This window comes from Cladophialophora carrionii, assembly GCF_000365165.1.
Source record: "Cladophialophora carrionii CBS 160.54 unplaced genomic scaffold supercont1.3, whole genome shotgun sequence".
Lineage (NCBI taxonomy): Eukaryota > Fungi > Ascomycota > Eurotiomycetes > Chaetothyriales > Herpotrichiellaceae > Cladophialophora > Cladophialophora carrionii.
The window spans coordinates 3263616-3287433 of NW_008481828.1; the positions used below are offsets into that span (position 1 = coordinate 3263616).

A 23818-nucleotide genomic window follows, 5' to 3' on the forward strand; every position below is an offset into this window, starting at 1 on the left:
TGAAGTCCACCTCGTGGGCCACCTTCTTCCCTATCTGGCCCACAGCGGCGTGCGGCGGACAATTCAAATATTGAGGCAGTGTTACCAAGGGAGCCGCGACTCCGATGATGCTAACTGCCTCACAATGAATAGAAGCAAACATGCATTGTGACGGCTTGACGAGGCCCCTCAACTCACCTGGTTCCTTGCACGAATCATGATGGTCCAGCAGGAACTGGAAGCAATGCTGCGGGCGCAGCCTCCCGGGACAGCCTCACCAGCCGCGTGAAGGGGATGATTGGCTTTTTGAGTATTCTCGAAGAGACTGTGCCGCCTATTATACTCCTAAATCCACCGAACACGAGAAGCATCAGGGAAAGAGCTTGGCTGCTAGTTTGGTCTGTGGTCTCTTGCAAACAGTATCATGTGGCTCCCTGTCCCGATCGTCATGTCGGAACCGTGTATCGTTTCGCGCTAAATCTGCATCGTACAGCTTGGAGGTGTTCCACCCCCTGCCAATCAGCCGTACTGTCCAGGACTCTAATTGGGCTCCGGGACAGGGTCGGCAAGAGAGCGTTCTGGGTCACAGTCCCAAGCCTGCCAGCCCTGCTCTCTCTCTCTCTGTGTACCGCTCTCGCCAATTACACGTTACAGCGTCCCTTCACAGCACAGTATGAGTTTGCCTCGTCTCCCGAAGCGGAGTTTGGCGGGAGAATACTTCAGAGAGCTCTTCTCCTCTGACCTTCGACTCAGCGTTCGCATGAGGCTGAAACCCCCGGCTTGAGCTGTCTGCGACATTTGTCTTGGGCATCGTTTCGTTGGGCATCTGCTGTTCCTGCTTGGAGTCGAGCGTTCTTGGTTATCATCTGCTAAATCACAGAGGCTGCCTCTTCGGATTCTAGCAGTCGTGCGAGTGCCATGGCAACTCTTGGGCACCATGACTTCGGCCGTGGGCAGCTCACTCAGGACGTCTTCCTAGCCCAACATACATTCTCTATGGCTTCCACTGCACCATCTGGTATGTCTATGAGTCTGCCGACTACGATGGCATACGAGCAGGAACATTGGAATCGAGGCAGCAGCTACTACACTCCACGATCAATAGCCCCTCATCCTGGCTATTTCCCGACTTTCGCGCCCCATGACTATCCTCAGGGAGAAACTTATGCCATCTCCAGCAATTCGACCAGGGCGAGGGGTCGAAGCGGTAGCGGAGCGAGTACCGCCAGCGCGGGCTACACTATTGTCAGCCCGGCAACGGCACCCACTTCCCCTCTCCTCCTGCTGAGTGGAGCCGGAAGACATTGTCAAGCAACACACGGTGACCAGATCACTCAAACAGAAGGACTAACATCAACTTCTCCTAAACAACCATACTCTAAGCAAGTCAAGCAGGAGCCCCTGTCTGTCGAAGGAACCAAAGCAAAGTGCCTCGCTAACGTCAAGTAAGTACTGATCTGCTCGTCTCTCCTTCATAGTGGGGAAATTGCGTGGTCTACAACCTCACGGCTTTCCTCTTTCACGTACTGGTCGACGCTGCTTTGTCGCGTACCTGCGAGCGACATACTAAGAGTTGGCAGGACCATTGTCGACGATCGTATGTTCTGTCAACATCAAGACTGCCTAGACGAGCACGGGCGTCCCAGAAAGTTCTTCAGCCGCAAAGCCGATGTCACAAGGCACCACAAGTCCCGCCACGACATTACATACATTGATTGTCCCAAGAGAAACTGTGAGAGGAAAGGGAGGCAAGGCTTCACCAGGCGAGATCATCTTACTGAGCACCTCCGAGGCTTCCACATGGAACTCATTGCTAAAAGACACAACAAAGTCAAAAGGAAGGAGCAAGATTCGAACGAAGACAGCAACGGGTCAAACAGCTCGGCAGAAGATCTCGCGTCCACAGATTCTACCGTCGAGCTGCTGCATGCTGCCTGTTCTCGAAAGCTGAGCCTCGGAGGTCAGGGCGACCAAGACTTTAAGCAAGAATTCCAAGCCTCGTCAGACGAAGAGGCCGAAGACAGCTTCTTCGTAGAGGATGACTACCAACCGTCGACCACCCAACGTCCCCGAAACGGCCTCCACAATCTCGCCAACAAAACGAAAGGGAGACGAAACCATCCATATCAGCGCAGGCCAAGCCAAGCCCAGCAGACCCAAGGTGATTCGTCCGAAGCCAACATGGCACATCGTGGCTCTCTCTCGCCGGAGTTTGTGGCTCCCAGGATGACACCTCATTCTCCCGTGTATGCGACCCACGCTGGCATGAGCGGGCTATACACAACCAGCCATATCATGTCGCCGATGTACACTACAAACCATGACATGGGTCCTTTCTACGCCTCTTCCATGGCCCAAACTTACCACGGCTTGCCGGTTCCACATCAGCCATCATATCGAGAGACGCATTCTGACGACTTTCAATTCTAACCTGTTGCAATTTTGAGTCCACTTATTCTTCGGATCTGACCTTGGGTGTCACGGAGTCTGTGTTCACTTCCTCGGACTGTGGCCGTGGTGGGAAGTAAGACCTTCGACAGTCTTCCATTGTACATCACCCGCGCTCGCCGACCAAATGAGTCTCAAGAGGTGGAATGATTTCTTTTACTCTACCAAATCCGTCTCATCGTATCCGACCAAGACATTCGCTTCAATCCAAGCTAAGAGCCTGGGTGCCTTTGAACCCGCCCTCGGAACGAAGACGCGGCAATGACAAGCACCGACGGCCTGAAAAAGTACAAGACATGGCGCTGCAGAAGAAGAGCCCACACGTACTGACAGGATGACAACGACCAAGAGCAGTTCATTGCTAGGGGCACACTACTACCGAGTGCTGCCGCCACCCCTGATAGTCTGCACATCAAGGCCGACAAGCAAGACGAGACAATGACCAGAGAGAACCTGCCTGACGACAAACGGAGTTCACGCAGGACATGACTTTACGACGCAGAGGGAGCACAGTGAAGGGGTGTCCAGACTGCACCGGGCCGGATTCAAGCGAGCCTGTCTTCCTGTTGAAATATCAAAGATACCCACCGGCTAGTCGGGCGCACAAGGGCTGCCTTATCCTGCCTTACATCCTGCCTGCCTGCCTGATATGATTAACAGTACTAATATTAGCTTGCGTCGAGTTGAGTTACTGTATTGAAGCTGTGCTGGATAGAATATAAGGATAGCCATGATAGCCATGATAGCAATGATAGCAATGATAGCGATGCTTTGTAACGACCACGAGGCAGACTGAGTGTTCATTTCCTCCCCTCCCTCTCCTTGCTCTCTCCTTCATTGAACTGTACACAGTCATGCTCTTGTGAAGACTCTCGATATAGAAGAGGTAAATATTCCTGTCCCCGTTTCTCTTGCACTTCCAGTTATGTTATTGTACAAGTCACAGTTCCAACTGCGCCCGACGCCGACACCGACGGCTTACGCCACGATGGGACTGAGGCTCATACTCAGGCTCAGACTCAACGTTACGCGTGGTCTACCTACATAGTCCTTTCTCTCTTCCTCGCCTCACAGTGCCGTGCCAGTGTCTTGTAACGCAACGAAGCCTGGAAGGCTGGAAGCCTACATACATGTCGTCTTCGCGTCTGACAAGGGGTATCCTTTGAAACTAATGCATTGCTCGAATGTGGATGAAAGTGGCGGAGCAGGGACGGACCTAGAGTAGTAGTAGTAGTAGTAGTAGTAGTAGTAGTAGTAGTAGTAGTAGTAGTAGTAGTAGTAGTAGTAGTAGTAGTAGTAGTAGTAGTAGTAGTAAAAAGGCTGGGACGAGACAAGTTTCTGTACGCTACAGAAGTACGCCTTCTCACTCTTCCGTCCCCGCGGCACGATGATTCCACCGCACGGAGGGAAGCACTACATCGCTGCCTCGCGAATGTGCGTTAGGGGGCCGAACGAAGGTACCCACGTCAAAGGCCAAGTCAGGCTTGGCCTGGCCTGGCCGTGCTCGGTGGAATCCTGGCAGCACTGGAGAGCAGAGCAGAGCAGAGCAGAGCAGAGCAGAGCAGAGCAGAGCAGAGCAGAGCAGAGCAGAGCAGAGCAGACAATCTAGTTCTGCCTTCGCAGTGTCAAAGCTTGTATGTTATTTGTTGTACTGTGCTGTGCAGTGCAGTGCAGTGCTGTGCTTTACTGTGCTCTACTATGCTTCTTGCAGCTCGGGTTGGCATGGATCAAATGATCAAATGATCAACCTTGAACGATTCCTCCTTTTCCTCCCTTAGGCATGATCCACGCCGGGGCTTTGGTTCATCGCGTTCGGGTTGCCGGGTGTCTGTCGAGCTGGGTCCCGTCTGTCACCCTTTCCACAGCCAGCCAGCCCGCCAGTATTTTATCTTCATCTCCATCTCTGTCTTCATCTCATCTTCACCTCTGCCTTTATCTCATCTTCACCTCTGTCTTTATCTCATCTTCACCTCGATTTTCATTTGCGCCTCCACCTAGTTCCTAGCACTCACTCACAACTTCACTTTCCCTTCAAAGTCTTTATACCCGGTCCCCTTGACAAACGTGTACCACCAAGGACCCTGGTCTTTCCTGTCGGCAAGCTTCAAGTACTCCTCCGCGTGGGCCTCGCCGGAGATATCTCTGTACGCGGGTGCGCCTTCGATAGTACGTTCGTCGGCATAGTAAAACCTAGACTCGAGCAAGCGGACAAGACAGTCAGCGTTGGAGCTAAAGGTGATAGCTGAGCTGAGAGCTGGTGGCTCATAGCAGGTAGTTGAAAGCCGTTGACCTCTCACGAACCACCGATCGCATATACACAAACACACATAGCCCCCCACAGCCAGGCAAATCCCTGGATACGATCGACAGAGAGAGAGAGAGTGTGTGGGTGGGGCAAGCAAAACTCACTTGATCCCATCATCCTTGTAGGCATTCTGCTCGACGACGTATTTGATCGCGTACGAGGGGACGACTTTTCCCAGTCCAAAGATCAGCATTTGTGGCAAGGTCGCCGTGTTGAGCGCGTTTCCCGTGAAGATGAAGGTCTTGGAGGCGTCCGGGCCGGCGTTGCGGAACGCCTTTGTCGCTTCGTGCATGGCGACCAGCACCGACGTGCAGTTTACGGCTTGCGACGTTTCATAGTGGCTGATGCTCGAGGGCGTGAAGACGGAGAGACTGTCGGGTGGGTCGGGGCTGAAGAACGCAGCTGGACGCGGTGAGGCGGGTGGTCAGTAGTGGTCATCGGGTCTTCCCAGAGCAAGCAGTAGAAGGAGAAGGAAGTGATATCTGGTTGAGAGGCAGTGTAATGGCGTCGAAAGAAGAAATGTTGGTCCTGTTGGCCCGTTCCTCTGCTCGACGGCATCTGTTGAAGTGCCCACGACCATATCTAGCCATAGTCACGGCCGTAACAAGCTTGGTCTTCTTCCCGTGTCCTCCCTCTTCCTCTCGTCGTGGAGATTCCGTCCGGGCCCAGGGATATTCGACCCCAGACGTCGGGCGAGGCTCACGCATGACAGTCCAGCCAGGCACGAAGCGCATTGAACGCAACAACCGCATGCGTCACCTTCCACCGCCACGCACGCACGCACTCACACACTCATTCACTCACTCACTCACTCACCATTATAAACCACCACGCTCGGCTCGCCGCCAAACTCCTGCCTAACCTTCTCAAACACCTCGGGCACGGTCCCAGCCTTGGACAGATCGACAGTGACGTGCAGATGCGAACCGTCGGGCGTCTGGGGCGCCGTGCGAGACGCACTCGCGACTCTATACCCCTGCGCGGCGAAGGCTTTGGCGGTGTGAGCTCCGACTCTGGCGCCCGAGCCGAGGATGAGCAAGATCTTGGACATGGTTTCGATGAGATGAATGGATGAAACTTTCGCGACTATCTCCAAAGAGATGCGACACGATACTCAAAGACTATGTGACGAGGGATGAGGGGGGGCCAAAGGGCAAGAAAGGGTGGTGGGTGGGAGCTGGGTATAAATACAAGACATCATGATGCTGACCTGACCTTACCAATCGAGTGACTATAGCCAGGCCGTCGCGGTCGGATACATTCACACACGAGTGAGTACTCACGCTCGGGGATAAGGACAAGGACAAAGGACAAGACCCGGCGGACGACACGCGCGTGTACACGGTAGACGAGACGAATCATCGGCCTCTACAGACCGGACGGGATAAACCTGACCCTTTACAACGGTGACTGGGTAGGGGGCAGGTAATTAAGGTATGGCTGTATCTGTGGTGGCCTGGACTCCGTACTTGACCGGACCAGAAAAGAATCTACTCGGAGTAGTAGTAGTAGGAAAATGTTCTGCTCCATCCCATTTGCTAGTGGTAATGACATACTGCACACCCGGCCTTTCCTGAGATGTGCCGTGCCCGTGATACAGTACCTCGATACAGCACCTCTGTACCTCGCCGATGGCGTCACAACTAGCCAGTGATGGTAATAGGATAGAAAAGAGCGTGCCAGCTTAGAAATACATTCTACGAGAGACTCAGAAATCTATGTAATTAGTACTTAACACCGCAGTAATTAGCACCGGTGGATGCCAGAGAGTCTGCGAAAGCGAAGGCGTCGGACGAAACGCTGCGTCGAACGGTCCAAATGTCTCCGTTGGCTTACAGTGAGCAGACACAGTAGAGCATGGACACGGTACACCTCACACTACACTATTTCGGAGCAGGTCAGTCCTTATCCCCGGATGTCCATAGCACGAGAAGACAGGGATGGATACGTATGATGATACGAAGAGTGCTCAGGTAGGTTTTATAGGTAAGTAGACCTGTACTCCGTAGTGTGCGGTGTTCCGTCCTACGTTACCACTACAGCGGCATGTACATGGTGGACGCGAATCTGCTCGATAGTGTCCCTGTTGCCCAGGTCACTCCTTCCACATCTTCTCTGCACCGCATCAGGAACTTCGCCTGCGAGACCGGCAAAAAGTCTCGTATCAGCTGGATATTGATGAAAAATTTGACTGGCGCCCAAGCGTAGGCGACGAAGAGAATGAGCGAGCCGGCTGTGGCTGTTGCTGGCTGCAGATTGAAGTGCTGCTAAGAGGAGTGTGCTGTGAGATGCGTACTGTAACCCCCTTTGGCATCGAACTGCAACCGTATCGATCGAGCGTCTCCCACAACCGGGGCATAAATGCTGTTTCTCCCAGAGATTCGAGCAGTCTGCGAAGAAGGCAGCGAGAGCAAGCTCCAGGATCTTCTCTTCTGTCGTCTCAACACATCCGATACTGCTCAGCAAGCCCTCAGGGTGATGGAAGCCTTACTGCTTCTGGTCCAGATAAGCCGAGCTTCACACAAGTGGCCACGGCTGGTCATATAGCCCACCCACCATCAATGAGCCAGAAGGAAGTAGATCGGGGGTGTTGACGATTTCGTAGGTTGGGCGGCCTGCCTCATAGAGGATTCTGCGCCACGATCTGAGGTTTCCCCTTGGCAGAGTTGAGGACAATTCTTCCATCGCGTTACTAGCAAACACTGTAACTACCATCTCGGTCATTAGCAGGAGAGACGTGGAGACCTTTCTCCCGGTCTCTCTGAGAATTTTCAATGCTCGACGCTCCGTCCTTAGCTCCTCCTTCAAGAACATATCCCGGACACTCAAGAAACGTGTTGTCCATTTCCAGATTCGTTGCCATGAGATGGATATTGTGAGCAAAAATGTTGCAAGCGAATGAGAAGGGCTTGAAAAAGTACCCGTGGAACCTCGGGTGGTGACCAAAAAGTGTTTAGATGATCATCTGTCGAAATGGTCAGCGTCTCCAGAGAAAATATCTTAACTTGGCAGTCACACCGTCGATATGTTGACTCGTTCCAGATATCCTTCTGCACGAAAAGAGAGCCGTGTATTACGAGGATTTCAGGGTCTCGCAAACCGGTCTGCGCCAAAGACGGTGTCAGATCAGTGGCCCTCCCGTCTTCGATCGAACGCAAACTCGTCCGGCAGAAGGGATAGAGACGTGCTCCGTTCGAGCGCCGTTAGCAGCCACTCCGTACAATGGCACGAGTCCGTCTCCTGGACTGTGTCTTTCATGGGTGAAGATGACATTGACTTTTGCTCGATATTTCAACCGTTCAGCCAGGGAGGACGATTTCCCAATACGCAGCGACAGTCACTGTGCTCGACCCACAAGAGTCGAGATTCAGACTCCACTTTGTCGCTTGACCTTTGACCAGAATTCGAGCGCCAGGGCGAAGGGTTGACAGAGACATAAGAGAGCCAGCTCCGGCTTTCTCTTGCTGATGTGGAAGAAGCCACAGTGCGCCATTGTCATCAGTAGCCAACCAGAAACGCCCACTGCTGTCGGTCTTTACTTGGGTTATGGACAACGCTTCCTCCGAAAGTGATTGGCCGTGACCATGAGATTCTTGAGTAGGAATAGCTAACACCCAACTTCGGACCAGATCTGCGGTACCGCCAGGGATATAGTCTTTCTTGCCTTTTCGACGCGACGGGGAGAATATGTCGGGTAGCACTGGCCCACTGACAGCTTGTCCGTGTGAGATATCCTCGGGGTTTGTTCTGAAAGCCGGTCTCGAGCTAGGACCAGGTCGATTCGGCTCCGAAGCCAGCGATCTGAAATGGCTAAATCGGCCAGACTCTTCATTTGGGGTGCGTCGTACAGCCGATGGGAGGTCGTCCTCGAGCTCAGACGACGAAGCCGGAGACTCGGCGTCAGACAGATGGTCTACATCGTCAGAACGATCGTCTTCGGACGGGGAAGAATCGTTGATGAGCTCAGCGACACTGATTCCCGGATGTATAACCTTGCGTCTCTTGGCGGTATGCGCGAATGCTACCTGTCGCTGTTGGAGAGGTGACGATTCGTCTTCAGCGTGCCAATGGCTGTCTACCCTTAGATCACCAGTCCGGTTGTAGAGTGGCGAAGGAGAGCGTTCATCATCGTCCACTACATCGACTGAAGCCCCCGAAGCTATGGTAAGGCGCCCGTTGAAGAGAGGGCTATCCGCTTCGTCATCAAAGCTTGTCTGGATATCATCTGTCTTTTGCGTTGACTGTTGGAAGCGCGGTGTTGCAACGGGATAGGATGAGGAAGGCACCGGCGCCGGTCGCGAACTAGAAAATGGGTTCCTGCGTGCAGAGGGCCGATCAACTGATTTCGTGGTCGAAGAGGAAGAGGACGCTGGAAGGAAACGTCTACCAGGCACAGGTGTCTACGGCTGGTTAACACACCTCTTCCTCGACTTACCGTTGAGGGGACAAATTACATTTTCAGGTCCTGCCATACGCAGTGCGGAGTGCTTCAACGATTAACGATGACAGTTCGTGAGATTACCCCTTTGAGGACCACCAGCTGTGGAAGAAGTGAGATGAGGAGACGAGCGAGGCTCATTTCGAAAGACGCGGGTCGCGTGCTGCGCCTCTTGGCACAGACACATTTACAGTAACCAATCTGCTGGTGATGACTCCTTAAGTACGGGGTACTCTGTACTCCGTATCCTTCTTCTGCGCGGCTACTGTGATTTCTCCTCCCACTCGTGCAGGTTGACAATATCTTCAGGCAAGACGGCCCTCGTTCTGGTAGACTCGTAAATCTGCAACCGAGAAGTCCGACCTCTCATGCCTACGACCACACATCGTTGACCCTTGGTCGACCGGGCAGATCCGCGGAGTTTCTTGAGCAGGGCGACCAGGTTCTTCAGGTGGGCTTGATGCTGTTTCTCCCAACGTTCGAATTCCGGTTCCATCGGAACCTTGTGTATTTCCTGGAAGTGGCCATTCGTGTGATAGCCCACCAAGAGGTTCGGTGTTTGTGCAAACCATAGCTGTGGAAGAACCTCGTCGATCTTCAGCCTGCGGTGGGATGCTCGTGTCTTGATTTCGATAATGGTGGACGGAGGCACCACGCGACCCTCTTCCAACACTTGCACAGATCCGTTCGCTTTTCTGACCCGAGCTGGAGCAATTGTCATTGACTCCAATGCCCCGAGCAAATCATCTGTATCACCGGTATCGTCTCGCTCCGCGGTCTTTGCTCTACCACCTGCCTCTCCTGCATCGTCGGTACACCCATCCGCCTCGTATCGGACCAAGCATCGGACGCCTCCAAGGCTGTACCGAACCACCCGGTGATGTCCAGTGCTGTCACGTATGGCTTTGTCGAAGATTGTGGTGGCGTGCTCAAAGCTATGGCCGTAGCCAAAGTTTTCGTGACCACGAATGATGCGTTTGAGCTCGGCTTCCCAGCGGCAGAGAAACATGACGTCGCCTTGTAGCTGGACGTCGATACGGAACGTCTGGTCCACGTCAGCGCAGACAAAGCGTAATAACTTGCGGAGGCAGTTGCGGTCGGTGACGAGGTCAAAATCTCGCATGCTCAGGTCCGGCTGCATGACGGCAAGGGACCGGAAAAGAGCCTCGGCAGGGTATGTGGCACAACGGGCAGTGTTCTGGTCGATGAAGTACGCGCCTTGGTCCTTGGTGACCTCGAAGGGTGGTTCGTTGGCTTTCCAAATGGCAGGGGCTCCTAGTACTGATCAGCGAGGCTGCTGCTGCCTAAGAAGATAGCGCTGCCTACCAGGGACATAGATGACCGGGTTGTCATCGTCGACCCAGTTGTACGACGAGAGGAATTCGTAGCCAGTCAGGGAGATGACGCTATCATCGTCGTTGTCGACATGTGCCCGAAGACTGTGAGGCTCGATCGTTTCCAGAATCCTGCCAGTGTCAACCAGCATCGCCTTGCCTGGTTCATCTGCTGAGGTCGCTCCGTGTTTGAATCTGCAGGAGGCTCCTCTCATGCATCTCCCTCGGAGCCAGAACGCACAGGTTGGTGTGCTGGACATATTGGTGGCCTCAAAGTGTCCGTTCGAAGAAGAAATTGGTCCGCTGTTTGCGACGGTGAAGTGTTCAACTTGTCGTCTGTCATGTACCGTAGTGAGGCTGAATCGAAATCTCACGTCGTACAAGGTTGCTGTCAGTATGCACGGTGCCCCTTTTGGCGTAGATTTGTTGCCGGCAAATCAGCCTCTGATTCAGAGGCCGCGCATGTATTTTACCCGCTACCTCATATGAAACACTGTACTTTGCCTTCGACGTACTTCAGTCACGGATACTGCGAATCGAGGTAGGCAAAGGACGCAAGGACGGCTAACAACGACAACGAAAGCAGAGTGGACCATGACAGGTAGCTGGAGAAGGCATTATGTTCATTCCTCATTACAACGTCTGTACCGCTTCCTGATCGTAAGTGACTATGTACAAGACCGTTCACTGATTGGAATCGCTGTGCTTACTTCTCCAAGCCAAAAGCCTCAAGCAGCTTGGGTAGGTACGGCGTACCCCAACCGGTGACCGCATCCCAGCCGTCCGTCGCAGGAAAGCCGCTGGTGTTGCAGCCTGCAGAGGATCCATTGTTGACATCTGTGAACAGGAGGTGACCCGACTTGTACAGCCAAGGGTTAAGGAAACCAACTGGAGGACGGCCCTCGGAGATCAAGGCGTCATTCAGGAGTGCGAAGACGGCCGCGGCGATAGGCGAAGAGCCAGACGTGCCGACCAAGTTCACGGTAGTGCCGTTCCAGACCACAGGGAAGAGCTGACCGATCGCAGCTATATCGGGGTACGCCCGGCCTGTAGTTGGTTAGAACGAGGGTTGTGCCCATCCAGATTACGGAAGACAACTTACCTGACTTGTTGTACAGACCGTCATAGAGTCCTCCGAGGCCGTCGACGTATGCGTTGACGGTCTCGGCCTGGTACGCAGGCATGTCAAAATAGTTGGAAAAGCCAGCGCCACTGTTAAAGTAGAGACCGCTGCTCAACTTCCTCCACGCCGCTGACTCAGGGTAACCGGTAGTCGCCCCGACGGCTGTCACATAAGGGCAGTCAGCCGGGAAAGATGGCATAAACATGGCTGTCGTGTTGTCCTCGTTGCTGATGCACGTCTCGTCAGTGCCCACACCGAAATCGCCGCTGGAGAAGAAAAGTGACACGCCACGAGCACCGAGCTGAGCAAATTGATTGCAGACCGCCTGAGCATAGCTTCGACTGACAGTCTGCTCATCATCGCCATACGAGGTAGAGACAACTTGCGGGATCTCGTCGTCCGGCAGGCCTGCCAAATACTGTGTCCACACCAAGAAGGGCTCGTCGGTGTTGTCCTCTGTGTTGATGTCGGGAACGAAGGTCGGGTTTCTGCCGCCGGTGTGATAGGCGATCAAGGGCGTAGGGTAGCCAATCCCGATCATGTACTCTGCATCCAGATTGGCCTCTCTGTCTTGGCCTGTTGCTGCAACGTTGGTACCGTTATCGAGAAGACCACCAGCGATGGAGATAGCTTCAAACTCATAGGCATACGAGGCAGCCTCGGGCCTGTACATTGTCAAGAATTGGCTGATGTCGGACCGATTTGTGGCTTCCTCCAGGTAATTTGTGTGGGCCATCTTGTTCAACCCCGCTGCCTTGACCTCGTAGTCGATCGTACCATAGAGAGTCCTTACACAGTCTGGCGTGACATGGGTAAAGTTGCATGCGGCGTAGACGGTGGAGTTTTCTGGGGGTGGAATTGAAGACGGTGGGTCCCATGTATCGGCGGCTTCAAGGACATGAGTGGTGCGCTTATTGATCACGGAGCGTTTCATGATTTCCGTTCTCTTCTTGTGACCCTCGAGACGCGCCCATGAGTTCGTTGGCTGAATCGTGGTGATATGCTTGTGGACGTAATGTGGGAGGCTATATCCCTCAGTGCGCACAATGGTCGAACCGTCTTGATGTTCCCACACCGAGTACTCAGTGTTCAGCAGGTCTTCGATGGTCGAAACGGGCAGCGGAATAGAGATCCAGTCCTTCGCTGGACTGTACGCAAGATGGTCCATGTCGATGCCATACTCCTCCAGCCACTCGTGAACAGCTGCGGAGGCATCGTCCGAGGGCTTGACAAGCTCGTTGACTTCGTCAACCGATAAGTGCTGACCATAGCGTGGGTGAGAGGGGTCGGAGACTTGATCTCAATTAGCTTGGCTTGGATTTTATCGCGTCCCCAAGCATCTTACCTTCATACAGATGGCGCTCAAGCTCATCGAAGCGGCTTTGTGACAAGCCGATGGTCAAGTGGATCAGATGTTCGGTGGGAGCACGGCCCAGGTTTGTCCAGGCCCTGGGAGCACGATGGAAGTCCTTCACGACAAGATCAGAGCGGCGAGTTACAGGACCGGCTGCAACCAAGGACGGCTGGAAGCAGCTCAGCAGCGACAGTGCCGCGGCAAGCATGGTGGGTGCTCGAAGAGGGGCCATACTTGCAATCGCTCGAGACATCGACCAGGGTAACACAAAACGAACGACAAGTCAGTCGGGAGCAGATCCTCTCTCAAGTATTTTAACACCAGCTCGGGGGGGCCCTAGGTATATTTAAGGACATTGGCAAGGTAGTAGCCGGAGTGGACAGCGTTCCTTTGGCTTCACCTCGCGGAGCGGCAGTGTCGACGGCAACGCACCACAACATCATGTCTGCCATTCTGAGGCAGCTCCGAGAGATAGCCCATAGATAGACAAGCATCAAGGTACCATTGAAGCTCTCCACGGATCGCTAGCCCTTACGCTAAGGCGGTGGCACAGCATGGAGAAGAACTTCGAGGTAGCCCGCCTGGACACAGGATTGGACAATAGCCTAGCAGCTTCTAGATTGAGGTTAAGCATCGCGGAAGTCGTTGGCAGGATCGACATCTCTCCGGAGATGTTTCTCACGGAGCCTGTGGGGTGACAAGCAATAAACAAGATATGAGGAATCGACGAGGGAAGCTTCTTTGATAGTCAGATGCAACCTTGAGCTCTACCTGCCGAAATAGGAGGGCGTAGAATACCTTTTCAGCGTGTTGGGGCTTGCGATTGGCTGGAGAAGGCGGATGCGCGTAATTTAAGCAGCACGCAGACCAGCCGTGCGCACCGGTGCAAGCTTGCCGCCGCCGACCGATGACGCTGCGGGTTTGTGCTTCGTACATCTATGGCCGAGAGGCGAGGGCAACGAGACACTATGTAATCTTGCTCCTGCAGGATGGGAATGATTGAGCGCTGGGCCGCTAGTCGGCATGGACAGCACGAGTTCCGACCAGCCCTGATTCCCAGGATAGTACGGAGTACAGGTTGTGGAACATGGAGCTGGTGGCACTCTCAGATAAGGACAGCGCGCTTGATTAACCAGTCTGTGTCAAGTCCTCCTTCTCACAGTTCCTCACAGTACTTTCCTTATTAACGCAGCACAGAATGTATTAAATCCTCGCATTTCCTGTCGTCGCAGATAGGTACGAAGCCTGAAGTCGAATCACCTGCCTAGGTACCAATCATACGCTTGATGTGGTGACTCATCAGACGGGCCTTGTACTCGTAGCGTTGGGTGAGTGTTGCTTCACGTCGGTGGCTGTTGCGAGAAGATTCAAATCATCCAAATTGACTCACCCCGCCATCTGCCTGTTTCTCTCAGAAGTCGGCGTGGTGCTCTCGCAGCAACTCCCGAACGTCACAAGATGCCCGCCATGCAGGGTTGTTTGAGGCTGAGAGCATCCAACCGTGCTCCAAGCCTGCAGGCATCTGTTGCCTTGCCTCGCCGTATAGACCAATCAGCGTCCTCCATATGCGGTCCTTTGGCCATCGCCAGTTCGCATTCCAGCCTTTGTCATCCATTCGGCTTTGGTCCAAAGTTCTTTGTGGCCCATAGTTGTCATGTCTGCCTATCTGCGAAGAGGAAGAAAAGAATGTAAGTGATACCTCGCTGTCGGTTATGAAACTGCATTCTCTGAACTCGTTGTCGTCCTACACCCACAACAATCAATATTGCAATAGACGGCGCCCGATTGAACTCTCTACAGCCTCAGCCTCTCCACCCACCTCGAGTTCAGCATGTGTAATTTGCTCGTGCCCCTCTGTCCCTTTGTCCTCCACTCCGTCGCAACCTCAAACTCGTCTGCTGCACATAACGCGACGGCAGATTCGTCCACAGACGCCAAGATTCTATTCTCGTACCTGTCCAAACGTCCATATCAGTCTCCTGGGGCCCAGCCCAACACCGCCGACAGCCAGCCGAAGCCTCTATCCCTACCATCACTGAAGCTGTACAAGCGCACAAATTGGCATACGTGCCCTTGCTTTTTCAGCCGCATTGCTGTTCTGCACCCTCGGCCAGGCCCCAGCCGGCCGACCTTTGGATGCGCCGGCAAATACTGTGCACGGTGCTCATCGGCCGCGATACTTTTACAACCGATGCGGCGTGGGGGACCGATGGACCAAAACACGAGGAACGATCCGTATTGGAATCGCTGTGTTTTCCTCGGCGCAAGCGGCGTGTTCGAGTCAAGCACGACGGAAGAGGTCTGTGAAGGCAATGGAACTCATCTGACACCACAACCGCAGCAGGCCAGCCGGCCTGTTAGGAGAGACTTTGAGGCCGGGTCGTACAGGAAGAGCGGCGACCGTTGGGAGGACGGCGACTGCGAGCCGAGAAGGCGCCAGCCATTCTATGAAGAGCTGGATCCGCGATCCTGCAGAGACACAGAGCGCAGGAACAGAAGATCATCGAGGACAAGTCGGTATCAGGCCGACTTGGACTCATATCTGGAAGAAACGTACGGAAAAAGGCGCGGATGAGACACGGCCGTCGATATTTGATTGAGTTCTTGAAAAAGGCAAGCGAAGCATGACTGGGTGGTTGGCGTTGGTTCAGTGGACTGCTTGTCCGCAGTACCTGACTGTACACATAGAATCCGATCCTCTTCGCGCAGTCTCTTCGTTATAGATCCATGTGGACCGTGAATATTTGGACAAAGCCAATGTAATATGGCGAGGTACGGTACTGCGGACCCAAACCCAAGCGTGATCGCTCGGAGGTCGCCGAAGCGGCCAACGCTAATCCACCGAGTACGTATCGCGACCCTCAGGCGCCTCCGCCATCCCACTGTGGGGTAAAAAAGATAAACAGTGTTGCATTTCACCACCGCACACAGCACCACCGAATAGGAGGACGATACTCAAGACTGCACAGACATGGGAGGTGGCCATTCTTTTTACTGTATACTCGCACACACTGAACACGAGAGGCGGCGACATGACCCTCCGGACAGCCCGCCACTGTGACCTCTGCATGCGGAACTGAGTTGAAAGACCACCGCCGCCGCCACAATCGACCTTCTTCGCTACTAGGTACTCAGTCCGTATACTCCTACGAAACAACACCTCGATACTAGGTAGGTATATACCTGCGCTGTACGGGCATACCCTCGGAAAGTCACGCCATGAAATTCACGCACGCGACGCCCGTGACGGTCTCCCTCACCGACCTCCAACAAGGCACCGTCCCCTTCTCGACGCTCTTGTCAGCGTTCGGCCCCTCCTCCCTAGGAATCCTCGTGGTGACCGACCTGCCGGACAAATTCGCGCCCCTCCGCCAGCGCGTGCTCAGCAACGCCTCCCGCATCGCCCACCTGCCCGCTCAGACGCTCGCGTCTCTCACCAACCCGGCCGCGAAATACCTCGTCGGCTGGTCCCATGGCGTCGAGACCTTGAGGCCCGGCGTCGTCGACACCGCAAAGGGCAGCTACTACATCAACTGCGCGTTCTACAAGGACAGCGCACTCGACGGTGCGGACGGGGCCAAATTCCCAGGCTTCGAAGAATATACCGCCCCGAACGTATGGCCGCCGGAAGAGGAAGACGAAGACGAAGACGCCGACGCCGAGGACAACAACCACGGCAATCAGGGTGCAGTCGCGGCGGCGATGGCGTCGGTGCCCGGGTTCAGGGCCGACGCCGAAGACCTGATCAAGCTGATCATCGACACGGCCGTGCTGGTGGCCCGGGCGTGCGATCGCTTCGCGGAGAGCGAGATTGAAGGCTACGAGAGCGGATATCTGGAGCGCATGGTGCAGCAGAGCGAGACCACAAAGGCGAGGCTATTGCATTATTTCCCGACCGGGTCTGAGCCCGAGGCTGAACCCGCGCACGAACCGGAGGCGGCGAAGAGCAATGGGCCCGCCGTCAACGGCACCACATCGGACGGCGAAAAGACACCGCCACAGCTGGAGATAGACGACTCCTGGTGCAGCACGCACCTCGACCACGGGTGTCTCACGGGCCTCACGTCCGCCATGTTCGTCGACGAAAGCTCTGGGCGCTTGGACGAACTGCCATCGAGTCCCGATCCGTCGTCCGGTCTGTACATTTTGTCGCGGAGCCAGGAGATCCACAAGGTCGGCATCCCACGGGGGGCACTGGCATTTCAGACGGGAGAGGCCTTGGAACTGATCACGGGCGGGCGGTTCAAAGCGGTGCCGCACTTCGTGCGCGGCGTGGATGCCAATAGTGTGCAGGGAAAGGGCAGGATAGCGAGGAACACCCTGGCTGTGTTCACGCAGCCGAATTTGGATGAGGTGGTCGATCTGAAGACCCGGTTGACTTTTGGCGAATTCGCGAGAGGGGTGGTCAAGAAGAATACCGCGAGTTGATGTCGAAGAGCCCAAGTTTAGGAAACACCAGAAAGGGCGGGTTCCTGTAAGATATGCATTAATCCCTGCACATGAAAGCCCAGATCTAATGCCTCCAACGTCTCTTTGTTGGCCCGGTTGACTACCTCGCCTATCCCTGGTTTGCTCCCGAATTCGCGCCCATACAGCAGTTCTTGCCTTTACCCCTGCCATTAAGAATCGTCGTCTTTGCCATTGCTCTGCTTGCCTAGCACATCAGGGCCGAGTAAGTGGTTCTGGACCTGTCCAACGCCGAAAGATTATGCACCGGAGCCTTAATCGCTCATCATTCCAATACGCCATGCTTTAAACTCCGCAACTTTTGAGGTATCCATGCAAAAAGCCAAACGTGCCTCCCAAAACTCGTCTGCGCTATCACCCAATATGCCAAAGCCCCCCAAGATGGTGACAACAGGAACCAATTTGGCCGGAAAACATCTCACCTGGCTGCTTCTGTTTGTGATCTCTGGAGGAAGAGTGACTGAACGCGACGGAGATCGGCTACTGCCCGGTCAAGAGGAGTGGTGGTATCATAAGCGAGGCCCGGTGACTGAGGAGTGGGTGAGCGTGACATTGCATCGTCCGTCTCATCTGCCTGCTGAGGAACGCCAATGGTCTCGGGCTCCAAAGTCTCGATTGCGGCCATGATTGCATCCACGTCAATCTCGCCACGTCCGTCCAGGATCTCCTTCAGCCACTGCTCTCGAGCGTGATCAAGGGACATAGAGTCCCCTAGGAGGCGAGACTGTATCGCGGACCGTAGTAGGTCGATAACGTCGTCTTCGGGCGGTGACGGAGGGTCTTCAACGTCGCCAGACTTATCTCCCTCTTTCCCTAGAGCGCCAACTAACGTATGGTTGCTCAAAGATGTGGAACCCACAGACGCTGGCCGAGACAAATCCTCGAAGATTGCAATTGGGCCGTTTCCCGGGACCGCTGCCACGACTTCGTCGGCGGTGGTTGTCCTTACTTGTACTCCTGCCTCGCGCTCATATCTTTCCTTTGCAGCTCTGGTTCCCTCCCACTGGCACAGATTCAATATCTCGTTGCCGGTCAAGCCCAGTTCATCGAACACACGGAACAGGCGTCTATGCCAGGGGTACCTCGATAGTCGGCGGCGATGAGGGGGAAAGCAGTAGTCGAGACCGGGATACTGGGCTTCAAGGGTATCGAGGGCGCCATAGAAATTCTGGACTTCAACACGGACCTCACCCACAATATAGCGTTGCACATGTGCATAGAATGAGACTGGATCGCCTTGCTTCGGCTTGGGAAAGGTCTTCTGGTAAATCAACTCTGGAATAGATGGTTTCCTCATCTTGGGTTGTCCCAAGCCAAGTAGTCACAGAGGCGACTCTCGGTCTTGCAGGGAGGTGCTTCGTGCAACCAGTAAATGTTCACCAGCGCGAGGACGAGGGATTTGATCTCTTCGCAGGTGACTGTTCGGTGGGTGGAATACGATCGGCTACCGAGGATTGGAGGTCGGTGGGCGGCTGATCTTCAGGATGTTCGGAGCTGTTCAGCCGGGTCAAGATCACCTGAGCCGACGTATCGACGCCGGGAAAGCGTCTCAGCTTCTGGGTACGGAAGGGGATTGTAGACACGAAGTAGTGGCTTTGAGGTGTTTGCGAGCCAAGGAGTGCTCTGTCGTAGGGGTGAGGAGTTGTGGAGGATCAGACTGTCGATGGAATGCAAGAGACTGTGCCAGATTCTAGGCTGGAGAGCCGTCCGTCACCTGCAGGCAGGGATGAAGGATGCAGGCCGTGATGATCGTGCCTCTAGCTCCAGGTACGACTACACCAAATGCGCTCAGTCCATGACCCCGCTGGTGCCGCCGCTGACGATGCTTATCGACCTTGCCAGCCTTGACAGCGGCAACTGACACGGCGGCTACGGTTCAGATGGCGATCAACATCCTCCGTAGAGATGCCGGATGAAGAATGTACTCAGTAATGCAAACTCTGCCGGCAGCAGCATTGTGCGTTGGCAAACTCATCCTTTGATCACTCTTTCCTGCGCTTGACTGGATCTGCCAACTCACTCACTCTCCACCAGACTACAAAGTTACTAGCTTTGGTTGCTTTCACGAACTGTGAATCAGGTCCGTGTCCTTCACCACGACCACACCCGCTTCCAGGTGTCTTTTCCTGTTTGTCAGGTGGCCAGGTCAGCCAGCTTGTGCATGTGTGCCAACCCAGTCTGGGTCAGACGAACAAATAAGCAGCTGCCTATTACGCCTTTGTTTCTGCGTGGCCGAGCCTCTTCCAATCCTCTTTCCGCCAGCGTTTCCAATGCGACAGCTCCTGACAGCCCCCATCCTCGGGTCAAACAAGGTCACGACTTTGGCTGGCCAGGGATCCGTCCCAAGTGGCCTGTTGACTGGTCGCCTGTTTCAAGCCGCCACCTGGAATAAGACTACCTTTTCAGGATCGGCTTGAGATTGACGCTGCGGGGTGTGGCAGATAGTGCAGCCTTGCAGTGTGGGAGGCTGCCTTCAACGACAACCAGTGCAGCCTGTCTGCGTGATAGATGTTCAGGCAGAGCGAGTCTTTGTTCAGCACCTGCTTGGATACAGCGGGCGCACTGACTATCTTCGACAAGGAGACCTCGGTGCACCTGGCACGCCGCACCGTCATTAGGTATGAGTTGCCTCGCTGGGCTCTCATTTTCGAGTCATAGGCGACAACAATGTCGACGTTTGACGGCCTGGTCAAGGAATTCCCCACCATCAGGATAGACTACTTCAGGAATCATCCCGGTAGACCTCCACCCGCCGCGTTGTTCCTGAGCCATGTCCACAGCGATCACCTGATGGGCCTGGAGTCCGTCAAGATGCCGTTTGTCTACTGCTCAGCGACCACAAAGCGCATCTTGCTGAAGATGGAGAAGTACCCGCACCGCATCAATTTTGCGAAAGGCATACTCGAAGCGCGAAAGCAGCAGTACAAGCATTTGAAAAACATCCTGCGAGCAGTGCCTTTGAATACCGCTACCGAAATCGAATTGGGCCCGCGATCGGTCATCCGGGTGACTTTGCTAGATGCCAATCATTGCCCTGGGGCTGTGATGTTCCTTGTCGAAGGTGATGGCAGAGCGATTGTCTACACGGGCGACGTCAGAGCTGAACCTTGGTGGGTGAATTCAATCGTGCAAAACCCAGTCCTCTTGCCTTATGCGTGTGGCCTCAAACGCCTTGACTGCATCTATCTCGATACCACCTTCGCTACCCATGACGAGCCGTACAAGGAGTTCCCTACGAAAGCCCAAGGATTACAGGAACTTCTCGAGAAAGTCGCCCAATACCCTCAGGATACAATCTTCTATTTCCGGGCATGGACGCTCGGTTACGAAGCTGTCTGGGTTGCTTTATCCAATTTCCTGCAATCTCAGATCCACGTGAATGACTACCAGTTGGGGATATTTCGTGACGGTAATGACACCGAGAGTGCCGCTCTCACCGGATTTACGCTGGGCAATAGTCGATTACAGGGTTGCCTCACTGATGACAAGACGGCCAGGATTCACAGCTGCGAGCCTGGGCTGGACTGCCATTCCCAGATCAAAAACACCAGGAGCGTTGTGTGGATTAGTCCCATCATCTCGAGGCTCAAAGATGGGAGCGAGGTTAGAGAGCTCGGAGCTGGAGGAGGCTGGAGAGACCTCTATCCCAAGGCGCAACTTAAGCTGGAGGAAAGCGCGAATATCGTGCAGCTGTTGACCCTTTGCGCCTCATATGCCGACAGTGAGGAAATCAGATCGAAACTAGCGCAGGCCCTATCACGACCTAGAGTCGGCTGTGATCTGTCCATGATTCTTGATGAAGCTGAGGAAGTGAAGGTTGAAGACGACGATTCTATCAAGCTTGGAGATTTCGTGACTTTGGTATCAAAGAAGTTCAATGAGATGAACACATCGATTTTCCGGAACGCGCCTTCAGAAAAACACCCGAAGCCTGTTGCTCAGAACGACACAATCCATTTCCCTTACTCCCGTCATTCCTCCTACAACGAGCTTCGCCACCTCGTCGGCGTGTTCAGGCCGAGGGATATCTGTCCCTGCACTGTGAGTCTGGAAGCGTGGTCAGAAGATCTTAGCATGGAATCTCTCTTCGGAGATCTCTGTCAAGAGCAGGTGTTCTACTACGATCAGGAGACGAGGAATGCCGTCGCGGCATTGCAAGGGCATAACGGAGTGTCCAACGGGGTTCGTGGTAAGAGGAGACGAAACGACGACGACGATGATGACTCTCAAAGAACCCAGTCCCAGAATGGTGGCTGCTATGAGCCTTCGAGCCCGGTCGTCTTCACTTCTCCCATCAAAGCAAGCAGCCCAGAAGATACGAAGTCGCCTTCGAAGCTCTTTGAGGAAGAGAATATTGTTACTCCACGGGATCATCGCCTTGGAAAGATAGAGAATGCGGGTTGGCAACATCATACTATACTGGACGGCAATACCTCGTTTGATGGCTTTGATAGTCAACCTCTTTCATCCTCGGCCTTTGACAGTCAACCTGACCAGCCATTGGATTCTAGCATGGGCGTCCATGTACACAATGGTCTCAGAGATCAGGAACCCCAGGCCACCCATGAGGTTTTGACGTTGTGTGGACACAGGTCATCGCACCTTCGCATCGAGAACTCGCAGAGAAAGCAAGCAAGAATTGATGCGTATTTTGCTGCGAGACATGCGATTCTCCATAACGACGTTAGCGAATGGGACTCTGTCCCTCTAAGAAGTGTTGGCCACCCGGGCCACGACGAGGAGGAGCTTGAGCTGTAGAATGGGTTCTTTGAGATTCGGTCGCTGTTCGATGTAGGGAAGATGTCGCTTCCGATAAGATTGAAATATAGGCCAAAGAGCCCACCTCGTATCATGTAGAGCGAGCACTCAGTACTGGGCTCCAGCTATTGTAGCTCGGCCATGACACGACTCCAGGGCGGTTCAGTACCGAGACCCTCGCCGTGGGCAAGCAATTCGATTGGTGGCGCCGATGAACTTTCAGGCGAGCTTTAGATCCCAATTGACGCAATCGTGATTTATGCATCTCCAGCTCAACTCGATCTCACATTTTGTTCACCTCCGCCCTTCGCTTCCCTCACCAGTCGTCCCTTATTACCATCCTCCCTCACCCGATCCATCATGCTTGCAAGGTCTGTTCTGAGGGCCTGCGGGCCTGTGCGCCAGGTACGGAAAGCCTCCGTCTCTATCATGCTTCACCTTGAGGAGTCCGATTGAACTCACGCTCACTTTCTTGCGCAGAGCATCCGTGGTTACGCGTCCGAAGCACAAGCCCCGAAATCCTCATCAACACCGTATATCGTCGGCGCCGCCGCCATCGGCACGGGTATCCTGGGGTACAACTTCCTAGGCTCATCCAGCAAGACCTCCAAGACCGACGGAGCACCGTCGCAGTCGACCGAAGACCAGAAGAACATTAACAAGCAGAAGGAAGAAGCCCCGGGCAAGACCTTCACCGGTGGAGAGCAAGGATTTGTTGATCTGAAGCTCAAGGAGATCATTCCCTACAACCATAACACGAAGAGGTTCAAGTTTGCACTGCCTGACGAGGAGCACGTCTCGGGTCTCAATGTTGCTTGTAAGTTTTGAGCTAGTGGAAATCTCAAGTGGGAGAGTCATTGACCGTGGGCGCCTCAAAGCTGCCATCATCACGAAATTCAAGCCAGAGGACGCAGAAAAGCCCGTGATCAGACCGTATACTCCCATCAACGATGAAGGTAAAGTCCCTCCCCACCCACTCGACTTGTCCCACTACAATCCCTTACAAACCAACTTACACCCTCGCAGACGCGCGCGGCTATCTTGAACTCCTCGTCAAGGTCTACCCCAAAGGTCCCATGTCGGAACACATCCATGGCCTGAAAGAAGGCGACACGCTCAGCTTCAAAGGCCCCATCCCGAAATACCCCTGGTCTCCTAACAAGCATAGCCACATCACGCTCATCTCGGGCGGCACGGGCATCACGCCCATGTATCAGCTCATCCGCGCGATCGCCAAGAACCCCGAGGACAAAACCAAGGTGTCGCTCATCTTCGGCAACATCAAGGAGGAAGACATCCTGCTCAAGAAGGAACTCTCGGACCTCGAAAAAGAATTCCCGCAGCGGTTCCGCGTGTTCTACACGCTGGATAATCCCCCCGAGTCGTGGCCCTATGGCAAAGGCTTCATCACCAAGGAACTGTTGAAGGAGGTGATTCCGGACCCCAAGACCGAGAACATCAAGATCTTCGTCTGTGGGCCGCCGGGCCTGTACAAGGCCGTCAGCGGGCCCAAGGTCAGTCCCCAGGATCAGGGCGAGTTGTCGGGCATTTTGAAGGAACTGGGGTACACCAAGGAGCAAGTCTTCAAGTTCTAAGCGTGTCACGGGGGGCA

General features: G+C 54.3%; 10 protein-coding genes across 10 annotated transcripts; 5 read left to right on the forward strand and 5 right to left on the reverse strand.

Moving 5' to 3' along the window:
- Nucleotides 1–1023: 1023 nt before the first annotated feature.
- On the forward strand, nt 1024–1428 carry G647_04592 (uncharacterized protein; the record flags this gene model as incomplete). Its single annotated transcript, XM_008728933.1, has 1 exon — nt 1024–1428. One exon carries the CDS (start codon nt 1024–1026, stop codon nt 1426–1428), a length of 405 nt encoding a protein of 134 aa, XP_008727155.1.
- Nucleotides 1429–1779: 351 nt separating this feature from the next.
- On the forward strand, nt 1780–2409 carry G647_04593 (uncharacterized protein; the record flags this gene model as incomplete). Its single annotated transcript, XM_008728934.1, has 1 exon — nt 1780–2409. One exon carries the CDS (start codon nt 1780–1782, stop codon nt 2407–2409), a length of 630 nt encoding a protein of 209 aa, XP_008727156.1.
- Nucleotides 2410–4439: 2030 nt separating this feature from the next.
- On the reverse strand, nt 4440–5783 carry G647_04594 (uncharacterized protein; the record flags this gene model as incomplete). The annotated part of the gene is made up of 3 exons (XM_008728935.1): nt 4440–4617; nt 4837–5134; nt 5549–5783. 3 exons carry the CDS (start codon nt 5781–5783, stop codon nt 4440–4442), a joined length of 711 nt encoding a protein of 236 aa, XP_008727157.1.
- A 2248-nt stretch (nt 5784–8031) lies between these two features.
- G647_04595 (uncharacterized protein) lies at nt 8032–9311 on the reverse strand (the record flags this gene model as incomplete). Its single annotated transcript, XM_008728936.1, has 2 exons — nt 8032–9132; nt 9255–9311. 2 exons carry the CDS (start codon nt 9309–9311, stop codon nt 8032–8034), a joined length of 1158 nt encoding a protein of 385 aa, XP_008727158.1.
- A 121-nt stretch (nt 9312–9432) lies between these two features.
- G647_04596 (uncharacterized protein) lies at nt 9433–10764 on the reverse strand (the record flags this gene model as incomplete). Its single annotated transcript, XM_008728937.1, has 2 exons — nt 9433–10445; nt 10497–10764. 2 exons carry the CDS (start codon nt 10762–10764, stop codon nt 9433–9435), a joined length of 1281 nt encoding a protein of 426 aa, XP_008727159.1.
- Nucleotides 10765–11210: 446 nt separating this feature from the next.
- Nucleotides 11211–13189, reverse strand: G647_04597 (uncharacterized protein; the record flags this gene model as incomplete). The annotated part of the gene is made up of 3 exons (XM_008728938.1): nt 11211–11551; nt 11607–12920; nt 12973–13189. 3 exons carry the CDS (start codon nt 13187–13189, stop codon nt 11211–11213), a joined length of 1872 nt encoding a protein of 623 aa, XP_008727160.1.
- Nucleotides 13190–16200: 3011 nt separating this feature from the next.
- On the forward strand, nt 16201–17409 carry G647_04598 (uncharacterized protein; the record flags this gene model as incomplete). Its single annotated transcript, XM_008728939.1, has 1 exon — nt 16201–17409. The coding sequence occupies one exon, from the start codon at nt 16201–16203 to the stop codon at nt 17407–17409; it is 1209 nt and encodes a 402-aa protein (XP_008727161.1).
- A 457-nt stretch (nt 17410–17866) lies between these two features.
- On the reverse strand, nt 17867–18745 carry G647_04599 (uncharacterized protein; the record flags this gene model as incomplete). The annotated part of the gene is made up of 1 exon (XM_008728940.1): nt 17867–18745. The coding sequence occupies one exon, from the start codon at nt 18743–18745 to the stop codon at nt 17867–17869; it is 879 nt and encodes a 292-aa protein (XP_008727162.1).
- Nucleotides 18746–20115: 1370 nt separating this feature from the next.
- Nucleotides 20116–22206, forward strand: G647_04600 (uncharacterized protein; the record flags this gene model as incomplete). The annotated part of the gene is made up of 1 exon (XM_008728941.1): nt 20116–22206. One exon carries the CDS (start codon nt 20116–20118, stop codon nt 22204–22206), a length of 2091 nt encoding a protein of 696 aa, XP_008727163.1.
- A 360-nt stretch (nt 22207–22566) lies between these two features.
- Nucleotides 22567–23801, forward strand: G647_04601 (uncharacterized protein; the record flags this gene model as incomplete). The annotated part of the gene is made up of 4 exons (XM_008728942.1): nt 22567–22611; nt 22687–23023; nt 23085–23162; nt 23233–23801. 4 exons carry the CDS (start codon nt 22567–22569, stop codon nt 23799–23801), a joined length of 1029 nt encoding a protein of 342 aa, XP_008727164.1.
- Nucleotides 23802–23818: the final 17 nt, after the last annotated feature.